Source organism: Sceloporus undulatus, chromosome 1 (genome assembly GCF_019175285.1).
Source record: "Sceloporus undulatus isolate JIND9_A2432 ecotype Alabama chromosome 1, SceUnd_v1.1, whole genome shotgun sequence".
NCBI classification, from domain to species: domain Eukaryota; kingdom Metazoa; phylum Chordata; class Lepidosauria; order Squamata; family Phrynosomatidae; genus Sceloporus; species Sceloporus undulatus.
Genome location: NC_056522.1, coordinates 156,131,729 through 156,154,934, shown reverse-complemented (window position 1 = coordinate 156,154,934; position 23,206 = coordinate 156,131,729). Strand labels below are relative to the sequence as shown.

Below are 23,206 nucleotides of genomic sequence, written 5' to 3'. Positions count from 1 at the left end.
ATCTGATCTATACCATTCCACCTTGTAGTATTCATAATCATGTCCAATAACAATACAGGCACATGTGTTAGGAATGTGCTCTCTATAATGGGATTGCTTGCAGCCTAAGATGCATTCACAATTTCAAACATATAGCTGCAGTTAATGAGGTTATGAATTATGGATTTGGAACCATACGTTGGTTCTACTGTCATACACAACAGCCTAAGCAGAACATGCAACTGAGGGAATAGTCACACCTTCAAGATTCACATCTAGACACGAGATTTGAAGCAGCATGGAAGACCAAAAATGTTGTTCACAGCAGTCAGGACTATTATATAAGAAACTTCAACACAATATCTGGTTTGAAAATGATCTTGTGGTAAAGATTTTTTGGGATTTTTACAGCAGCAGCTATTGAAATAAGCTTCTGGGGGTCTTTGGAGGGCAAGGTTAAAATCAGGCCACCTGAGGGCTAGGACCTGATGCTAGCATTGATGGTCTGCTCATATGTCTCTCCTAAAACCTGCTCTTTTGAACCATTTTCAGGTATTTGTCAGATTAGTAAAATGCACATTTGAGTTCAAGATGCTGGAGCCAATTATCGCCGAGGCTGACTGAACAACCAACTTTGCCTCAGGTGCTGAAAAGAAGTTTGAAACCATGACCTACCAAACCTATATAGTTAGTCATAGGTGCCAAGGCTTTTTTCCAGGAAGATAGCTGGATTAATAATTCCTTCTGCCCTGATACATTACTCTTTGGCACTTAGGGAGACACTACGCTATGTTTCTCTCCCAAATGTGACCATATCTGTCACAGGCATTCACTTTTCTTGTCAATCCACTTTAAACAAATTAATACCCAGAGCATGTTCTGTTCTGGAACTGGGTGTAGTTTCAGGCCTGTGAGTTCATTTGGTGTTTAATATTAACACACATTACTGCTATAAGACAAGCTTTATTGGTGGTAAATGATGCAGCAGATGGTACGCAGCAAGGAATCAATTTAGCTGTTTTGCTGATGAGTTCCAGTTCTACCATCCAATAGTAGAACTCGGTCCTTAAACAATGGATTCCACCCAGGTTATCCTCAGCCAGTAAACTATTTTAATAGCCATAGCTGGGTATGCAGGCTCCTGAGCTGGTGTGTACCACCCCCACAAGCAAATGAAAAATGAATTCCCAAGGATTATAATAAGCAGAAGCAAAGAAAATTGAAGTATGCAAGTGTGATCCTCCCCACCACCATAGCTATGAGTCCTAGCAGTATAACAACAGAGAAAATTCACTCCCAGAGTCTGTTCTCAATTTTCATATCTTTTTCCAGCCTCAAACTATCAAACATATGCAAAAAAGTGTGAAACAAGTTCACTAATACAATCAACCTTTTCTGTACCACTAGATAGCTGTTACCATTTGGCCATGATGTCAATGTGGACTCCATAACCCATCAGTCTGGTAGCAGTGGCCCAAATCACTGATCTGAATCAACAATGCTCAGGTGGAGGGAAAATAAACCAAGCTCTTCTCTCAACACAATAAAGACAAGGATGAGACTTCAGTATAGAAATCTAATCCAGTATAAAAATCAAAGAATGGAACTCAGATAAGATCATAATCAATGCTGTCTCTATAACAGTTGTGACAAAGAAAATCATTTATTTTAGAAATTTCTACACAATATTTCATTTTTAAAATCCCAGTGCAGGTTACAATATGGGAAAATGCTTGCACTAACTCTGGAGTATGCAGGGAACAAATCATTCTACTTAAGGAAAGAGAGGTTCAGCAGATTTCTCCATAGAACAAGAATATATGCGTGGAACCGAAAAGGCTATGAAAATTGTCTGATTGCATAGCAAACTCATATAGTCTGAAGTGTTTTACACCACAATGACCGCATATTATGTTGACAACACATTTGTGCCAGTGTGTACTCTGGAAACAATAATTAAGAAGTATGGATGAAATTTATTCTCAATTTAGAGATCTTATAAAATGTATAGGGACAAATTATTTCACGTGGGATCAAATGCTCACTAGCTGCACTATATTTGATTCAATATATACCACTGTAAAATACACTGTATGATAATACTGAGAGAAAACTGTTATTTAGTAGCATTGGCATTATCAACTGAGTGAAGGGAAAGACTCCAGGGAAGGCTGATAAGGAAATATTTGAAACAGTTTAAACGACACATAACCTGAACATAGCTGAGCAGAAAGCATAGCTGTACAAAAGGAACTATTCAAGAGGATAAAGGAACAGGACACAGGAAGAAACTGGGTAGAAAAGAAAATGTTGGAGCTGACACCAAAGTTGTCTGTTTCAGAGACTGGGAAATGACAGCATCTCTGATAGCAACAGCGAGTCTACCAAGTTAGGGATGACATGATGAGTTACTGCGTTCTGCTGGGAAGAAATGTGCTCACAAGTGGTTTTGCCAGACTTTTAAAAGATGCTTTTAGTAAACCATAGTCACAAAACAAAACAAAAAAAAGTTAATATTTACCCTTTGCTACATCTCAGTTGGACCAGGTAGATCATAATCTCCACTGCTTTGCAAAGTCATTCACAAGCAGCTCAAAAACAAAAACAAACTTCTGTACAGATAAGAGGGTGCTGCTGAAGGTAAATATTTTGTATTTATATTCAGTACAATCTTATCTTAAAATGACTAACATTTACAATGATGTCATATAAGTTTATAAATGAACAAGAGTTACTTAAGTTGATTTTAAAGTTGCTGTGCATGTATGTAACACCAGTAAAGCCTAAGGATCTCCTGATGACATCTAGGATACATGAGAGGAGAATCCCAGGATAAAGGGTGAATGGGCAGATACCACCAGGAGAAATAACATGATCTGAAAATCAACAGTTGGTTACTTTCTCAGTCTGGTTACTCTTAACCAGATGTCAACACAAAACACACAGATTGTTGCTTACTTTGGTTGTTGAAGATGCGGAAGTGTTGGCCACAAGGGTAGTTATCACATCGCTGTTCACCGTGGTGCATGCAACAGTGGCTGGGGCATGTAGTCGTGAGGGCACAATTGGCACAGGCAGAAGCCCTGGTCTGTTGTTGCTATTGCTGTTCACTGTGCTGTTGCAGTTACTGTTGCTCACATGGTTCCCATTTGTGCTCCATTCCCGGTGGTTCCAACCCATGCGATAATCTCTTTCAAACCGGCTGTGGTGCCGTGACATCTCGGCCACGGGCAGTTTCCTCCTCTTCTCACAGGGATTTTCAAAGAAGTTCTATCAGAAACCAAAGCAAGAAACAGAAAAGTTGTATTAAATTAAGCGTGAGAAAAGAACAAGTTCTGTTGCTAAACCACCAAGGTTCATTTTCTTTGCTTCAACTCCTTGGCCTGACAAAGTAAAAGAATACACTCGTCCCTCCACATTTGCGGCTTTGACTTTTGCAGATTTGATTATTCACAGATTTTATTAATATGTTCTCTTTAGGAATAGCTAGGTCCTCCAGCACAACTCTATGGTCAACTTTAACCAAAGGTCGCACTGAAGGACCTAGAGATTCCTAGAGAGAACACTAGGCATTTGTAGCTCCTCCAGTGCAATTCTACTGTCAATGTCTGGCAGATGTTGACCACAGAGTTGCACTGGAGGACCTAGAAATTCCTAGAGAGGTGTTCTTTTAGGTAAAAACATAGTGTTTTTGTTATTTGTGATTTTTCCACATTCACAGCAGTCCTCTGCCCCTAACCCCAGCGAATGTGGAGGGACGAGTGTAATCCCATTCTGCAGCTGGCTTCAAATTGCTTTTTCAAGAAGACCTAATGAGAAATCAGAGAGAGGAGGAGAGTAAACAAATGCAGGATGAATTCGTGGTGGAGAGAATGGCCTGCGGCCCTCTAAGGAGGCTCCCCAAACTGCCCAGTGAGATATAAAATGACAGTTTACAGACAATGAAACACCATGCCTGAAGTAATCTGCCACTTGAACTCTCAATGAGGGATTAGCTTCTGACAGCAGGATTATATTTCTAACAGTTTCCTAAAAATACTGTGTTAGGATCTTGCAAAAAACAACAACAACAACCCAAAAACGGTTCCCATGGTGTTTGGGAGAAGTAGCAAACTATAGGAATAGTGCAAGGGGCTAAGTACTCATTCATGGTTTGTTCCTTTTATTCATAAACAATATGAAAAGCACAAATTACTAATGGCAGAGAAATATTCGTGATTTAATCATTAAAAATATTCTTGATTTATCATTAAAAATAGTCTAAATCTTAGACATATTTTGTGGACCTTTTTACAATTTCATTTTTGGCAACAGTAAAATGACTTCCATACTTTTTAGAAATTACTGGCATGCACTGTATTTGGGCTTTTCCTACTGATATCAGAAAAAGAAAGTTGCCAAAAAAAATAAAAAATATGGGGCTTGTTTTTATATACCAAGGAAAGTGATGTTTGAAAGTAATGATTTTCCTTTCAAAATTCCTGAAGTTCAGCTTCCTTTCTGGAAAAATGAATTGCCTGCCAGTCTTCTCCCCCTGCCTTTCTCCCACCCCAACTCATTCTGACTTTGTTCTATTCAAAATAAAATAATGCTGTGTTGTAGTTATCTAATGTGAGCTTCTGATTTCTTTTTATATGCAATTCATTTTGATTCTGAGGTCATATGCACAGGTTAAACAGAACATTCAAACTCAATCAAAACCAAAGCAAAGGCATTTGTATTATTCTCTTTGAAGCTTTATTTTTTTTAATAAAGGAAAGAAAATGTTACAATATTTCCCAATGGAACACCTCAAAGTATAAGGAGGACAGCAAAAAAAGGAATGATGGCATGTTCCACATACTAGAGAGAGATCTATCTCCTCTGGAACAATCTCCCCACCCATCAGAATGCTCCCTGAACCTAGTATATTATTTTGGTACAATCAACCCTTCTTAGCCACAGATTTTTTATCCATGGAGTCAAACATCCACAGCTTGAAAATATTCAAAAAAGTATAAATTCCTAATAGCAAACTTTGATTTTCTATTTTATATAATGGACACCATTTTACTATGCTATTGTAGTTAACAGGACTAGAGCATCCATGGATTCTGTTATTCACGGGGGTCCTGGAACCAAACCGCAGCGGATAACAAGGACTGACTGTATTTTAGTATTTTATAATGTGGTGTTTTGTCATTCCCTTTTTGTTGCATATGTTCTAATTTACTGCCCTTTGGTGAAAAGGGTGTTATAATGGTTGTCCTGTGAGACTGAGAGAATGTGACACGCCCAAGGTCATCCAGTGGTTTCCTTGGCTGAATGGAAATTTGAACCCTGGTCTCTTGGAGTCTTAATCTGACACCAAAATCACCATACCATGCTGCCTCACTTCAACAATTGATTCAATGGGTCAATTAGACACAGTTGTGGCTAACCAATAGTAATAGGCCAATGGATGCTAAAGGGCTGAAAGAAGACATTTCCAGTTTTGACAAAATAGTAACCTATTTCTCAAAAGGTGAACAACATAGGATTACAATCTCCTCCTTCCTGCTTTACCATATCAGTGTAGCTGGTGATACAACCCAATCTGGATTCTTCTTTTCTGCCAAAACAACAATTACTTGTACAGAAAAAGTGACAATCTCCCCAGAATAATGAATTAAATGGTATTTGAGATGCTCTGCTCCAAGTACATTCCATAGAACAGGTCAGAAAAATGATTTTTTTTTTGCACTACAACTCCCAGAAGGGCTCTACTGAACTCATCTCTACATAATCGATGACACCACTGCAGGCAAATAAAATAATACATTATCCGTCCTCCAAGCCAGACAATTTATAAAACAGTAATTATTTATTTTACTGTTGTAATGGAGGTGCTCTTATTTCATGTAACCAATAAATCCTTTTGCACTTTTCAGAAGAAAACAAATTGCAAAGCTGTTCTCTCCAACAAATCAGCCGCTATTAAGAATGCTTCTTTCTTTTTTCTTTAATAAAGATGTGTTACCCTTCTCAAGAACTCCTTGAATCCCTCTCCTCCTCCAAGGAGCAGCAATTTGGACTGTGTATGCAGGACTGAAGCCAGTCAATGGTATTTTATATTACCGATATAGAATGTCTCAACCACCATTGGAACCAGTGTACAAAAGAAAAAGTTGAACCTGTTTTTCAGAACTGATCATCTTGGCATGCCTTTACCATGAATGTGATCTGCACATAAATTCCAGACAAGTGCTGCTGTTCTCTTCCTATGCTCACTTCTAACAAACATGTTCTGCTTTATGACAGCATAATAGCTGGTACTACAGTTAGCACGCACACAGCGAAATACGACAGCAACATCACAGGGTTTTGGAATTACACTGCATGGAAAATGAATAAGGGAGCAGCATTAGCATTTAATATGTTGTGCAGAACATTTATCACAGTCATCTTCTCCCAACCAAACCACCCCACAGTTCACTCAGTTGCAGGGGTGCTATTACTTCATCATTTTCGTTTAGATATGTCGCTTCACATACTTTGTCTTTGGGATTCTTAAGTATGTCTTTGAGGTTACAAGTACAAGGGGAAAATAAGCTTTTATATAATCTGTGTGTGTGTGTGTGTGTGTGCGCGCGCGCGCCTTCAAATTGCCTGTCAACATATGGCGATCCCATGAATTTCACAGGGTTTTCTTAGGCAAGGAATACTCAGAGGTGGTTTTTGCCAATTCTTTCCTCTGACACATACCTAGCCTATAGCACCTGATAGTCATTGACAATCTACCATCCAAGTACTAACCAGGGTTGACACTGGTTAGCTTGCAAGATCAGATGGGATCTGGTTCTTTTTATGAATTTAGTCCCCCTTTTAGATAATCTAGAGCTGAACAATTGTGTTTCGCAGGCTAGCAGAGGTTCAGTTCCTTCCAGTGACTTCAAAATCGAGTGTCACCTCTTTAATATTTTCTCTTATAAAATAAGACTACTGTTTACAAATGAAACAGACGTACAACAAGCATATTACTACGAAACTGTTTTTACAGAAATAGCTGATTTGTTAAAAAGAGGAGAAAAAAAACAATGCAATGATAAGTCTGTACATTTAAGATAAGCACTTACATTACTCCAAAAGTTATCAAACCAGCTGTTCTGACAAGCCCTATTTTGTTTGTTTAGCAATCAGAGTAAGATTTCCACAAAAAAGGGAGGAGAGAGCGGCCTGCAATCAGATCTAATGCCAAGAACCACATCTGATAACTGTGAAAAATATCTTCATACATAGGCCGACATCATTTCAGAGAGATGTTAAGAAGACGAGTGGATGTAATTTTATCGGAGAATCCCACTACAACCTAAAATAGGTAATGCTAAAGACTAAGATATTACATTTGCACCAAATGTACTAATATTTACAGATACATGGGAATACTTTTATTCTAGGACTGCAGTGGCACATTAAAGCCAAATAAGTCTGCTTTTTTCTTCTTCTTAGTATTGTAAAAAGGGCATATTGTGAAGTGTCAGATACCTCTATATATGTTGAGTTACGGATTTTATTTAAACTAAGAAAATATTCAGTTTTAACAAGAGACCTTTTAAGCTACATACTGCCAAACAAGGGACATTGGGCTCAGCCAGATCAAAATCAGTTATGCTGTTGTTGTGCATCTCTAGCTGTTAGTATTTGCTTGGTAATGTATACAAGCAATTTTGTGATCTCTATAAGCAAAGAAATATATTTTTGTGTGCATTTCTCATTATTACTGTTTGGAAAGTCATTTTCAAAAACACGAAACCATTTTCTGGGGCTAATCCAAACACTACTTATACTTTATTACTTCACCTTTTTTCTGAGGTTTTTACTGGAACATTTTTTAAATGAACTAATAGCAGCAGTCCTTGGCTGCTGCACAATTCTAAGCTCTATTAATGTTAATGGGGCTTGCACCAGTGAAGCATTTCGAGGATTGGTCAAATGAAACAGATAGCACTAGTACAATTATAGTATTCCCAAATAGCTCAACCCATTTTACTGTATAATTACAATAATAAGCTTAAGACCAGTATGTGAATGAGATGTTAGAATACATAGCCTGATACCCAATGCTAGGGAGAATAAACTCCCTCTAAACATAGCTACATTTCTTTCTGAGTAAACATAAGTATGATTTTACTGCCAGTGACGTCTTAAAAAAACATGAAGAATGCAAAGGAAACCATGTTGCAAAAAGAAAAAAAAATGGTTTATTAATTAAAAAATGAGACTGATCCTGCAAGCCTCACATTTTGTGCAAAAAGAAAAAGAAAATCCAATCACAAGCCTGTTACAATTTATCTTATCTTCTACACTGATCAGAATCCAATGAGTACATCAAGACTACATCTCAGTGACCTATGCACTTTACTGAGCACAAGTGAGTTGGCCACAGAAAGAAGAGTTCTTAATCAAACATAAAGGTTGTAATGGATAGGATATAAGAAAGCAGCTTCATCGTATACAAGATGAAAGCTCTTTAGAGGCAAAAACTAAACTCCACTTTAGTGTGAACATACAGTTACAAATCCGTAACTGATCTGTATTGACTAAAACTATGTAGTCTTACTGTTAAGCTACAACAGTAAGCTACAACACTGTCCACCTTAAGAGCCAGCTGCCCAACTAGAGAAGGAAATCTGCTCAGCTTCCAAATGGGGCACAAGGAGGTTGATGTTTTTACCCCTCTTTGCCAGTGAGCAAGGAAGCAACGATCAGAAGGAGGACTCCTGTCAAAAGTGCCTTTTCCAGCCTCAGTCACTAATGTGAGGAATGTGGAAAAGTAATCTTCCTTGTACCTTGATCCAGCGGCTGGTTCTTATGGTGGACTGAGAGGCTGAGTCAAGACATGTTAGTTACATAGATATAACTATATTTCCACGATCTAGGAAACTGGTGATTGTTTAAAACATAAAATATCAAAAAATGAAAACATAACTGATTATTAGCTCATAAAGAATCATTGGTTTTATCACTCAAATCTTAATGCAGAATTGTTCCTAAATCCCTAATAAATTAGTCTATATACAAGGTGAGCAGACGTCCTAACCGCTAAGGAAGACAAAGCAATACAAAGTGTAGGACATCCCAGAAAAATACGGGGCATTACCAAATAAAAGCAAAGAACACTCATATAAATGTAAATGCATGATAAGGTCAGGCTCAAAATGGAGGACATTTTGAAATTTCTCCTGGACAGAAGGTTGAAATGTAGTACGTACATGTCCTGGAAAAGGAGGATGTTTGGTCACCCTAAGTATACATTGATCAACAAATACACACTCCTAAGGTTACTACTTAATAAATTAAACCTAACATAATAACTTAATACATAAAATTAAACCATTACACAGAACTTGCATAAATGATCCATGTTACCCCAGCAATTAAAAACAAAACCACCATTGCAGCAGCAATAACACTTAAATTGGGCAAACTGATATTTTTTCAAACATTGTCAGGTCTGTGATTATATATACTAGCGTCAAACTCAGATCAAGACAATAATAAATAATAAATAAAACTTTTATTTTTATCCTGCTTTTCTGTGATAAAACAATCAAAGACAACAACCCGAAAAGGATATTGCAGAGGTAGAAAAGCTGAAGAAATGAGCAGCAAAAATGATTTTTGGAGCTTGTGCATCTTCTTTATCAAAAACAAGCAACTCCTCCACCCCAAAATCACTCACACAATATCTGGTAATTTTTGTCTAGAAGGGCATGATGCAGATTTATAAAACCACGCATCCTATGTAGAAAGTGGGTAGGTAAATAATTGTCTCTCCTTCTAATAATATTAGAACCGCACTAAAGCTGAACATTGGGCAATTCATCACAGATAAAAGGAAGGATTTCTTCAAACTACATGCAATTAATTGAAAAATTTGCTTCCACAAATGGTGGTGATGGCCACAGGATTAGATGGCGTTAAAGGGGGATTAGAAACAATTGTGAAGGATTGGTCTATCAATTGCTCTTAATCCACTGTAAAAAAGCAAATACTGTACAAAATGGACCTTTCCTGAATCTAACTAGGGCTTTCCTTATGTTCTTACCAGTTGCTTTTATTAACTACATTAAGTCCTGTCTTGCCTCCATGGAGCTCATAGAATCATACATAGGGCTCAATCTCCCTTCTGTTTGATCCTCAAAACAATCCTACAACATAAATTGGCCTGGGAAATTTTGTCTTAAGGGCAGTTACAGATGGGTAGGGATTTCAACCTGAGTTTCTACAGTACAATGCACTCTTGCTTTTTACAAGTTCTTCTTATGCTGCCTGATATGGGGAACAAGCAGTTGTTCTTTTCTTCAGTATGTCACGAACCAGCATCATACAGTATCTGTCCTTATTCACTACAACTGTTGCTTTCTTTCCTGGAAAGAAAGCAGCTGATGACTTGTGGACTGGCTCTCGTCCATAAACCGCCACTTTGAGTTGCACTGCTCTAAACCACACAGACTTTCAATCTTTTGTTCTTATAGAACTTTGGGAGCTTGGCAAAAGAAATATTCCTTTCCTTCTCTTTCTCCAACAGGCCCTCTCACCCTGTCACACATGTATGCATATGCCTGTTTGTCTACCTAATCTATATATCAATATTTTAACTTTGCCCTTCATTCATCCTTCCCTCACACGTATGAGTTTTACATAGAATTACCTTGCATATTCATATCAATCTAGGTTTCAGAAATCTGTTCTTCCCCAAATTCAGTTGAACTTCATCTCCCATCAGTCTTATCCCACACAGCCAACAGTTAGGGTTTATGGAGGTCATTGTCTAAGGCCATCGGAAGGGCCAAATGGTGGCCAAAACTATGATGTGCAGCCTGACTGAAACCATGAAGTACCAAGTCAGTTAGGCCCAATTTATTAATATGGCAGGAATATCTGAACCCTTCCTGACTCCTTTGTGTCTTATAGTGTCTGACTACACTTAAACATGCCAATTGTTTTTAATCAAGCAGAGTTCCTTCCCATCTTTATTTGTCTGACTTTGAAATCAACTGGGAATCCAAACTGCAGAATGCTTCTGAACCATTAGTACTGTGAAAGGCTGTGAAAGGTCAGTGAAGCACTGTGGGGCATTGACAGATAGACAACAAACAGATCCTACCAACCATTCCTTACTTCAAAGGTATTGCTTTTCACTGACCTACCTTATTAGCAAGATGAACTTCTTAACTGGGGTTTCAAAAATGACTTTATGCTTCCCCTGTAACTTTACAATTATAAGACTATTTGGAGAATAGAGAAAGTAAAGCCCAGTTGATAAAAGCATGGCTCAGATCAGGACAAATTTTCTAAAAAATTGAAGGTCTGTTGAGGTTACTCCTCCCTTTATTTATTTATTTACTAACTATTTAGCATCTGGCATTGCTTTTTGGATTCCGTGTTGCTGCTGGCAACATCCCAAGATATAGTCTAGCATTTACAGAGGCCTCTAAAGAGGATGAGTTACATGCAGAAGCTAGGGATTTCTATGTGTCATATTCACACTATACAGTACTCAGGATGAAAGGAACTGCTCACAGGACCAATAAATCTACCTTGACAGTGTCCTGTTCAAACAAATCATATGTCATAATCTTCATCCCAAAAATGTAACCAGGAAAAGTCCTCTTAGAAATCTATCCATATACTAAAGTACCTTGAATTGAAACATTCTTGCTCTACTGGTTGATTTATTAAGTCATTCATGCCCCTGGCAGTATGTCCGATAACTCAGGTCTACTGTGGACAGACACAGCAAACAATTTAGTGCCCCCATCCACACAACTCTCCTTCTCCCTCCTTCCCTCCCTCCTGTTATTTCTGAGCTTGTCATTGTATTGCAACTTTATTATTTAATATGTCTATTTTTTTCTCACTTCCTTGTGTATCCATCAAAATGCACACACCACCACCACCAGAAGCATCTAATCTTGCAATGTAAAAGTTTGTTGGACACAGTAAAAAGGCCCATCTAACATTATATTTCCAACAATGATCATTAAGATGCTTCTAAAAAGCCCACATGCCTAGAGCAGTAGGTCCTTCCAATGTTTTGGACTTCAATTCCCAGAAGCCTCAGCCCCTCTGGCCAATGGTCAGGGATTCTGGGAGCTGAGCTTAAAAACATATGGAGGAACAGAGTTTGGGAACAACTGCACTAGAGAAAAACAGCCGATTTCCCTTCATTTGCTCTCAAGCATCTGATTTTCAGAGATATGCTGCCCTTGAATCTGGACATTCACCTGAGCAAATGAAGCTAACATCTTTTGAAAAACATTTCATGCACCTATTTAATCATCTTTTAAAGTGATCATGACCTCTTGTGGCAGAGAATTCTCTTTATTATTTTATATTTTATCTGTCTGAAATTTAATCAACGTCACAGGGTATTGATATCTAGTACTGTATGAAAGCCATTCTTCTCTTTTATCTATTGACAACAACCTTGTAGAAACCCAACAATATCCAAAACACACTTTGTTCTGTATCTTCATAGGAAAGCTTCACAAGAAAATTTTCTCCAGATTAGAATATGGTTTTAATAACTATCTTTCAGATATACAGATAATATTTTACTGTTTTTCTGTTACTGTATACTGCAGAAAAGACATTCCACCTTAAACATTAGGAAGAACACCCTGACAGTAAGAGCTGTTCAACTGTGCACCACACTCCCTTGGAGAGTAGCAGATTCTCTTTCTTTGGAGGTCTTTAAACAGAGGCTTGATGATTCCAAGTCCTACTTTGAATTAAAAAAAAATTTTGAAGAGAGATTTGATTTCACAGCAAAAGTTTACGGTGTATATTTTTCAGGACAGACATTCAAAAGGAACTTCTATATCCATTCTGTATTTATTTTATTACATTTTAAAACTGCCCAATAACCAAAGCTCTCTAGGCAGTGTACAAATTAAAGACACAAGAGAGGTCAGCAATAAAACAAGTCAGATAAAAGCAAGGTAATAGCAGCGGCAAGACATAATAAAAACAAAAACAAGAAGTAAAACTGACAGCAGAAATAAACACCGTGAAGATCTAAAAAGTGCTATTAAGCTGCCTGGCAAAATAAAGAAATCTTTGCGTGTCTGTCTGTGCTTTCAAGTCACCTGTGGACTTATGGAGACCTATAAATTTCATAAGATTTCCCTAGGTAAGGGATACTCAGAGGTGGTTTTGCCAGTCCCTTCCTCTAAAATACAGCCTACAGCACCTGGTATTCGTTGGCAGTCTTCCAACCGCTAATCAGGGCTGACCCTGCTCAACATCCAAGATAAGATGGCATCTGGTGCCTTTAGGGTATTTACCTTTTGTTCATACTACTGGTATGATGCACTGGGGAGAACATTTCACACATGAGACATTATCACCAAAAAGGTCTGCTCTTTCTTCTAGGGATTCATCATGCCTCATCTGGTGGAGGAAGCAGTGGAAACACCATACAATGAACCTTCACTTCAGGACCCAGGTTAGCTAGTATAGGAGAAGATGCTTTAGCTTTGAACCTGGTCCCAGGGAAAATACTGGCATCATGAGATCACATTAGCCAGCCCTGTTTTTGACTAGCTGCTGTTTCTGAACTGTTTTCAAAGGCAGATCTACATGTACTGCACTAATGCAATAATCCACAGAAATATATGGAGAACATAGGATGGTATCATACGGAATAAGTCTACTGGCCCATGTCGCCCAGTACTGGCAGCTCTGACTGGTAGGAGCCAACTTGCTTGGTATCTGAAATCAGAAGAGATCAGACATGTTCATGATGTTCTACTGCTATGATCTAAACAGATGGTTACCAAAACATTCATAATTATGACACAGCTACTTTTACAGGTAGGATTATAGATGGCATGGGGGCAAAATCAATGCTTTTAAAACTGTGAACTTACTTAACTCCTATTTAAATCTACACTTGTGGCCTAAAGACCCTAAGGGCACTAGAACCATCTGATCTCTGAAGCAAAGCAGGGTCAGCCCTGAGCAGTACTTGGATGAGAGACCACTAATGAATACCAAGTTCTGTAGGCAATATTTCAGAGGAAGAAACTAGCAAAACCAACTCTAAGTATTCTTTACCTAAGAAAACCCAATTAAACTCACCAGATCACACTTCCAAGTCTTCTTCTTATTTTATGACAGCAGATGTCGGTGGTCATTGTTTTTGTTTTCTTAATGTTCAGCTTTAAACCTGCCTTTACAATTTCTCCCTTGACTTTCTTCAATAATCATTCCAAGTCTTTGCTATTTTCTCTTAGTAGTCTGATGTCATCTGCTTATCTTAGACTGTTGATGTTTCTTCTTCCAATTTTCATGCCTTCTTTTTCCGAGTTTAGTCCTGCTTTATGTATGATGTTTTTGTCATACAAGTTAAACAGATAAGAGTGATCCATAGTTTCTCATGATTTTTACAATCAAATGCTTTGCTAAAGTTTATAAAGTACAGCCTGATTTTCTTTTGAAACTTCTTAGTACATTCTCAGCATATCTTTGCTATATGATTCCTAGAGCCTCTTCCTTTCCTAAACTGAGCTTGGACTTCTGCCATTTCTTGCTCCATATATGGTAAAAGTCTTTGTTGTAGAAATCTGAGTGTTATTTTGCTTGCATGGGAAATTAGTGCAATGGTCCAGTGGTTACTGGTGTCCTCTTTATTGGGGATAGAAATGTATACTGACTGTTTCCAGCCTGTGTGCCATTCTTTTGTCTTCCAAATTTGTTGACAGATTTTAGTTAAAACTAGGTTAGATTCTGTCTATGTAGCTAGGAGCAGCTCTATTGGTATTTTGTCTGTTCCTGGTGACTTATTTCTCTTACGTACTCTGAGTGTAACTCTCACTTCACTTTTTAAAACTGAAGGCTCATCCTCAAATGGTTCTTCTTTCAATGAATCTTTTCATCTCTTTTACATAGTTCCGTTCATTTATTGTTTTCCATCATCTTTTTATTTCTTCTTGGTCATGTAATATGTTCTCTTGTTGGATGCAGGACATCCCCCCCCCCCCTTTTTTTTGGTTTAAAATTGCCCTTGCTTTCTCCAATCTAGTTGAAGGAGTTTCTTTTTGTTCCTTTTTTGTTGTTATTGTCTTGTGTTTCACTGTATGGATTATTACAGTAGTTCTCCTTGTCCTTTCATACAAGTCACTGAATAGTGGTTTTCAGGGTCCTGGCTCTATTCCTATCATCTTTTACTTTTGCTTCTTGTCTGTCCCTAACTGCTTGAAGAGTTTCATTTATCATCCATTGAGGTGTCTCTTTCTTTTTGACTGCAGAGAGTGTATTTTTGCATTCTTACCAAAACAATTTTCCCAGCTTCAGTCCAGAGTTGTTCTGGCCTTGGTCAATTTAGACTTAATATTGCAAATCTTTGGCCCGGTACAGATGGACAAAAAGGTGGCATGGTGGCGACGTACTAGGGTTATGGAGTGCACACCATGCGAGATGCTCCTAACCCTAGTATATACTGGCAGAGAACAAAAGGGCGATGCCCTGTCTACATGGGTGCCGCCATTATGACATGAGGACGGCATAGCGTCCGCACGTCGTGCTGTGCTTGTGACGTAAACAGTATGCCATTTGTGCACTGGGTGTCACAAGTGCGACACAAAAAGAAACACTTTTACGGGCTTTCCACCGGCAGGAACCTGGCAGTTGGGCGGCTGAGGCTTCCCTCTGGCAGAAATCCAGGCACTGGCAGGCCTCCCTTTTTGGGCGGTCTGTATCCCACCTATGTCTTACATTAATTTTACGTTCTATGGGGAAGTTCATCAGGTTGTATTTGACACATGGTGGGTTAGTGTTCCTCTTTAGCTTTACTCTAATTACTCTAATTCATGGTCTGTGCAACAATCTACTCCTGGCCTTGGTTTGTGGAGAGAATGAGCTTCTCCAACTTCGTTCCCAATATGCATCTTTTTGATCTCTATTGGGCCATGAAGTGATTTCCATGTATGTCTTTCTTGGGCTGCTTGAAGAATGTGTTTGCAATGAGGACATTGTTGGCCTCAAGAATCAGTTTCCGCTTCATTTCTTGAACTCAGACCAACTTTTCCTATGATCTTTTATTCTGCTCGTTTTCTAATTTTGCATGCCAGTTGCCTAGATAAGCAATAGTCCTTTTTTGTTGTGATTGATTTCTTCTTGGACTTCCACAAAAAAGCTCCATTTTTTTACGTGTGCATACACATATATGACACAATATTTACCTGTGCTTCTGTGCATGTACTTATGTGGTGTTTGACAGTTATTATATGTGACAACTGAATGAAGTAGCAAAGTTGGTTCTTGCTTTATGGACCAATGCTTGTCATTTAACATGTACAGTCAACAGCTTTATTCCTAGTTTGTGCCAGTGTGCAGTTGGCTATTACTCTACATACCACATATCACAGATCATTACCTTTTTATTGATCTGGCCACCCTCTTATTTTTAGTCAAACCATGAAGGGGAAAAACAGTCCATCCGCTTCCGAGCTCAATAAGGTGTTGGTGATCACCTTAAAGCCCTAAATGGCTTGGGCCCAGGATACCTAAAGGACCGCCTCTCTCCGTACATTCCGCCTGCCGCACCCTCAGAACGTCTGGGCAGCAATTACTGAAGGTGCCTGGGCTAGGTTAGCCTCCACTACGCGGAGGACATTTCCACGGCTGCCCCCAGCCCTTTGGATAAACGCTGCCCACTGAGCTCCAACTCATCTACCACCCTGGCCCAATTCAGGAGGATCTGAAACCTTCCTGTTGCAACAGGCATTTCCCGAAAAAATCCTGTGGGCCTCTTCCTCTTTCGTGGCCAAAGAAGTTGGGCTATGGGGCTTTCTGTCTGTTTTTTTGTACTGAAATGTTGATGTATGTGGTATTTTAATCTTTGTATTGTATGTATTGTTTAATCTCTGTTGTAAGCCGCCCTGATTGCAGGAAGGGCGGGATATAAAAAAATTTATTATTTATTATTTAGTACTGATTTTTATCTCCTCCCAGTTACTCTTGCTTTAACTTGAAATACAAAGGAGCTGAAGAACAAGAGGGTCATGCAAACTGCCTTAATGAAGCAACATCACAACCTCTACTGCTAAATTAAGCATTTCTCATGTGACTCAAAAGCACTTTCACACATTGTTTTTCTGAAACAATCACATATGACCACGCCACTATTTTCTTTATGCCAAAGCTATAAGACTTGTCTTTTACATATTTACTAGCATATTCCATTATTTAAAAAAAACAATTATTAACTTCTGAAATCCTCATTATTGTAGGTTGTACTGTAGCATTTCTTTCTGAAACCAGAAAAAAGGCCAACTATCTGTTTCACTCTGTTTGCCATTTGTTTGAAGGTGCTCAGTATTTCTTCATGGATCAGTGGTCTTTTATTCAGAAGCTGAAGTGTTATACCCTAGAAAACCAGGTGTGGAATACTATATTATCCTGAACAAGTTTTAAGTCAACTGTGTATTTCATTTGATAAGAGTGAGGTAGCAAGAGGCTATAGGAAAGAGCAAAGGGTTCAGTATGCCCCTAGTTTGGACTGTGCAAGATCACCGGCACGTTCTCTAGGGTTTGTGCTCCCACATGGTGAAACCTATGCTAAATCACAGTGGAGAATGTCTTTGAATGCTGTGAGCTGCATTCTCGCACAAGGGAAATCTCTTGAGGGCTGAAGACCAGGGGTGGGAGCTCTAGAATCAACAGCAGATAGAGCCAATGCTAGCAGTGGAGCCATACTCTCTCTGTTCTCCTTCCTTCCTTCCCCCTCCCCTTCCTTAGAGGTAAAATCACTGTAAAGGGTGCTTTAAAAAAAGTGACTGCTCCCTCGCCCCCCCCCCCCCCGATCTCTACCTCCCTATTTCATTTCTAGAAATTTCATATGTCTTGTTCAGGGATGCCTTACCATACGAAAAACAGTGGTTTCACCCTTTTTATAATGGACCATACTTTCTTATAAGTCATCACTTCATCCACTCTTCCTCACCCATCACAGATACTTTTATAAATCAGGAATGCCAATGTTCAAGCAAAGATATTACTTATCACCATTCAAAGGTTTTTTGTTCATGTCTTCAGGGCACACAACTTGAAATCTCTAAACTGTCAGTGATTGGTCGCATATAACTATGGCATTCTAGCTCGATCAGATCTGACAGAGTTTGGACTTAAACAGACAGGCCAAAATGAAGATGCTTCGGGTCACCTTGGAGGTATGCTATGTAAATGATACATGCGTCCTAAGAGGCCAGAAGTCGCACCAAACTGTTATGCGGTCTAACATCTTAAGAGGCCAGAAGCTGCACCAAAGTTGCGCTCCAGTCCTTAGGAATGGAGCAAGGCTTTGGCATGACTTCCGGCCTCTTAGGACGCATGTATCATTTAAATACCATACCTCTATTGTGACCTGAAGCAGCTTCATTTTGGCCTGTCTGTTTGGGCCCTCAGTCTACAAAATTTAATGCAGTCTCATCACAATAGACTATTAAGAGATTACACTCTGTTATGGAATGTAATGGATCTCTGAACACAAGAAAGAGTTCTTCTAGATGCAATTACTGTGCAGATGCAATTATTGTGGAGAATAATTTCTTCATCATTACTAGCACCATAGAATCAGCTCTCAGATGGATACTAGCCTCTTACCACTGCCAGTCATATGCCAATAATTCATTGACATACATGTAGCATATGAAGGGACTTAAGAAGTCATGCAATCAAACTGACTATATAGAATCAATATTTCCAATATCTCAAGGAAGCCACTATATCTTTGTCATCCACGCCATTGTGACTCCAAATGTCCCCTCAGCCAGGAGGAAGTTCCCCTCAAACTTCCATAACCAAAAACTTAACTACAATTTGAAATTATGTCTAAACTAATAAAACTAGCCATACTCCTCAACCCACCTGCAAGGGTTGCTGCACCAGAAATAGAAGTTGGTTTACAATGCTGATGCAATACAAAACAAAAGAGAAGAAACCGTAATTTATTGTTTGACTGTTACCCATTTAGAAGCTCTTGTTCTGGTTTGATTCTATGGCTCAAAACCATGGTTTGGCTTTATGCATCATAAATGAGAACTGTCTTTATTTCTGTCTTTATAGCTTAAAAAGGATATTTTTGGTCTTGCCATTTTAAGACAGTAATATTAGTAAAAATTCCAGCAATGAGTATACAAAGTTATAGCAAATAGTTACTGTTCTGTTAAAAGTCTTATGCCTAGAAAATCATGTTATTGTTAGATGCAACTGGCAATAAAGAAAGGTGTACAATGATGAGAAATGAATATGAACACAGTTATAGCAAACAATCTGAACAAATACACTTTAAGTACAGGTACAGTATCCATTGCTTATTTTACTCCAAATTTAACAGCAAGCCACACTCATTTGCTACTAATTTTGATGTCCAAAGTTCTACATTAAAATGCCATGGCAATTTTAACAGGCCAAATGTAATGCAGAGATAGGTGTTATACAACTCCACCTACACTAGCACTCATCTCAACCAGTCAGCTCCCTAAGGGGTACAATGTAATTTAAAGCTCACTTCATGGGTCTTGCTCCTGATCGGTCAATTATTCCAAATCAGGCAGAATTAAATGTGGCATTTTTGGGATGTGGAATGATGTTAGCCAGTGACCAAAGTGAAACTAATAAACCAATTTCACTCACTGCCCTAGGCTGTTCTCAAAAATTGAAGTCTCAAGAGAAGAAAGACTGCTTTATCTGTTTGTTGCCCAAACTCTCTTGCAATTTATTATCTTTTAATTCAATTTTTTTTTATTCAGTGGATAATTCTGGCTGGTACTCCAACAAGAATAAAGAAGGTGCCACAGTATACAGCATTCCTTATGGCTGGAAGCTGTAAGAACATAAATATCTTCAGAGGGAAAGAGAAGCTACTTTCTTCCACCATTAAACAGCCAGCATTTGTCTTGCCAGTTGCAAAATTTATCTAGTAGATGTCAGTGTTGCCAAAATCATGTTTTAAAATCAACCTTAAACATCAACAACAGCCACTTCAATTTACCAAAGTGTATCAGGGTAGTTTAATCTTGGCTGACATTAAATATTTATTGCTAGTGTTCTCTTCTACCATTTTAAGCCCGACACACAGGAATCAGAAGAATTATGTCACGGATAACTTTTAGATCATTTTCTCTTCTAAAAGAAGGTTTCTAATTTATCATGTACATCATCATCTTAAACAATAAATTTAAAAGGGGTTTGGTGATAGAGTGGGAAGATACAGTTTCAAGTGATCTCGTTGAAAAACTATTTCTGCTACACAGCAAATATAATGGAACTTAAGTGGAAGATGCTAGTTATCTTTTGATTGGTCTAAAAGACATACAGTGAATAAATACACTGTACTGTGGTCTCTAAAGATTACAGTTGAGTAAATGCATTGATCCTGTGCTTCTTTCTTTAACCAAAAGCTCATCACAATTTACAGGATCAGCTACTGTATGTAGGACTCTCAGGTCAAGAGATACTTGTCCTTATAAGGGGCCGGGGACTAATTTCCCACACTGCCCCTGCTGCTTAAGGATATTTGATTAGAAGGCTTTTAGTCTTATTATTTAACACCCAAACTAATAAATCCACTGCCAAGTTTTAACTATACAAAAATAAGCCCATTTCTGTTGACACGCTCTGCATCCTAGCATAATGCCTAGCTGTTTGAACAGCTTGTGTGTAGAAAATTAGGCATAGATTTCTGTTTCCTTTTTTGTTTATTTTTAGCTAAGCCCTGCATTTCTGTTCATCAGTGTTTGTATTTCCTCTGAGAATGCAGGTGTCGCATCCTTTATACAAATGTTCCAGAGGATTTGCATCATTACTACCTACTAGACATGCCTCTCCCCACGGAGAGGCTATTAAGCATTTTCCTACTTGATTTTGTCCCTGCTTCCACCCAATAAAAAAAATCTCCCTTGTTATTCTCTATTCTTATACACATAATAGGATCCATTTGGGAATACTAGGCAGCATTTGGTCCTGATTCAAATCTCATATACTGAATCCATTAGCCCGCTGGGCAAATGGTTTCCTGGTTAGTTGAAGTAAAGTACACAAAATTCCAATGAGGTCTAATGGCAGCTCTTTGGGAAAGTTGTGACCCTATCCCAACTCACCCCTCCCCATATACAAAGGCTGTATCTGAATTGCAGAAATAATGGTGTTTGACACCATTTTAACTATCACGGCTCAGTGCTATGGAAATCTGGGATTTGTCATTTTTTGAGATATTTAGGCCCCATACAGACAAGCCAAAATAAAGCTGCTTCAAGTCACTTTGGAGGTATGCTGTTTAAGGGATGCATGCACCCTAAGAGTCCGGAAGCCGCGTCAAAGCCACGATCCAGTCCTAAGAACAGGAGCGCAGCGTTGGTGCAGCTTCCGGACTCTTAGGATGCATGCATCATTGAAACAGCATACCTCCAAAGTGACCCGAAGCAGCTTTATTTTGGTCTGTCTGTATGTGGCCTCAGTCTTCTCTATCAGAGAGCACTGGCGTCACAATAAACTACACACCACAAAATTCCATAGTAATGAGCTAAAATGTTGTAAAAATGCAGTGCAGATGCAGCTAAAGAAAAAAGAGCTGGAGCACAGATATTAAGGGTCTATCCCAGCACTAAGTTATGTTCAATCTCTCAAAGTGACTACACACAAAATATAAATACACACTTGCAATGAGTGACCAGGAAAAGAATCTGGGGATTGTGATGGACAGTTCTGAAAAAACAGCAAAATGGTGCAAACCTATTGTTTAAATAATGACAGTTTTAAACTGAGACTCATTAGGGAAGAAGGTGAACACAAAACTGCTAGGACGCTAATACTTTTGTATGAATCATACTTAGAATACTGCATACACTTCACATAAACAAAGCTTGAAAAGCAATACTGCAGAAATGGAAAAGAGGCAGAAAAGGGAAAGCCACATGATTAAGGGACTGAAACAACCTCTCCTATGAGGAAAGATGACAATGCATGTGGTGCTTTTTAGCTTGGGGAAAAGTGAGTAAACAAGGGGGCAACAGCAGTGTGTAAAATTATGTACTGAGCAGAAGCAGAGAACCTAGCGCTCCCAAGTAAAGATGATAGAAGGTGCCGGACAGATAAAACAGAAACACAGTGGGAAATGACCAGAAGGTGTGGTTCGATCCTTATCCCAAGGCACATGGTTGGCCATGGTGGGGGGGGAAAATGCTGGCTTTCACAGGCCTCAGGACCACTCCTACATTCTTAAGATATTTTCTTTTTTCAATTTAGGACAAAGGGTGAGGAAAGTATGGTCCATGGCTTACATGAGACCCTTGAATCCCACTTTTTTTAACCCCATAAAACACCTTCTTTGAAATTGTCTCAGTCCACTTTTAATGCATTTTCAGGGCAAATGCCTAATACAGTGGGCCTTTTCATCAGCAGGGGTTTGGTTTGGGGGAGTGGGGGGGGCTTGAAGAGGAAACATAAAGAAAACAAAATAATGACCATGGAAGATCTAAATAAATTCAGTTTAGACAACGAGGAAATCAAAAGAGTAAAAAGAATTCCAGTAACGTGGATCAAACATTGATTAAAATGGGGACTGCAGCCAAGAAAGAAGAAGACTAGGAATTAGGAGTGCAGCTATGAAAGAACTAGACAAGATTTTTTAAAAAAATTAAAGATATACAATGAAGCACTAAAGTTAGAATCATTCAAATCATTATATTCCTATCACCATGTACAGATGTGATAGCTGGAGAGTGAAGAAAGCAGATAAAAAAGGAGGTAAGACATTTGAGATGTGGTGCTACAGAAGAATGGTGCTGAAGATACTGCGGGTAGCCCAAAAGACAAATAAATAAGTCCTTAAATAGATAAAGCTTGAACTCTCCTTAGAAGCCAAGATGACCAAATTAAGGCTGTCATACTTTGGACACATCATGAGAAAGCATGATTAGAAAAGACAATAATGCTAGGAAAGGTAGAAGGCAGAAGTAAGAAAAGGTCACATGCCAGATGGATGAACTCAATCAAAGAAGTCACATACATGAATTTGCAAGACCTGAGCAGAGCAATAGAGGACAGGGGGGTTGGAGATGTCACACCCACAGGGTCTCCATGAGTTGGGGTTGACAACATCTCCTGGCAGAGCTGGGTAGATTATTTTTGAAACCCTGAAGAACCTTTGCAGTAAGATGATCTAACTCAAAATAAAGCCTCATACATTGCTATATTGAAT

At 38.6% G+C, this 23,206-nt stretch overlaps 1 protein-coding gene across 1 annotated transcript in view; it reads right to left on the bottom strand.

Annotated features, from left to right (window-relative positions):
• KLHL29 (kelch like family member 29) overlaps positions 1–23,206 on the bottom strand; it is a 401,354-nt gene that overhangs the window by 295,602 nt on the left and 82,546 nt on the right. The window contains exon 3 of the mRNA XM_042440747.1: positions 2,938–3,249. Coding sequence (XP_042296681.1) covers positions 2,938–3,198 — 261 coding nt within the window. The 5' untranslated portion in view covers positions 3,199–3,249. The remainder of the gene's footprint in view (positions 1–2,937; positions 3,250–23,206) is intronic.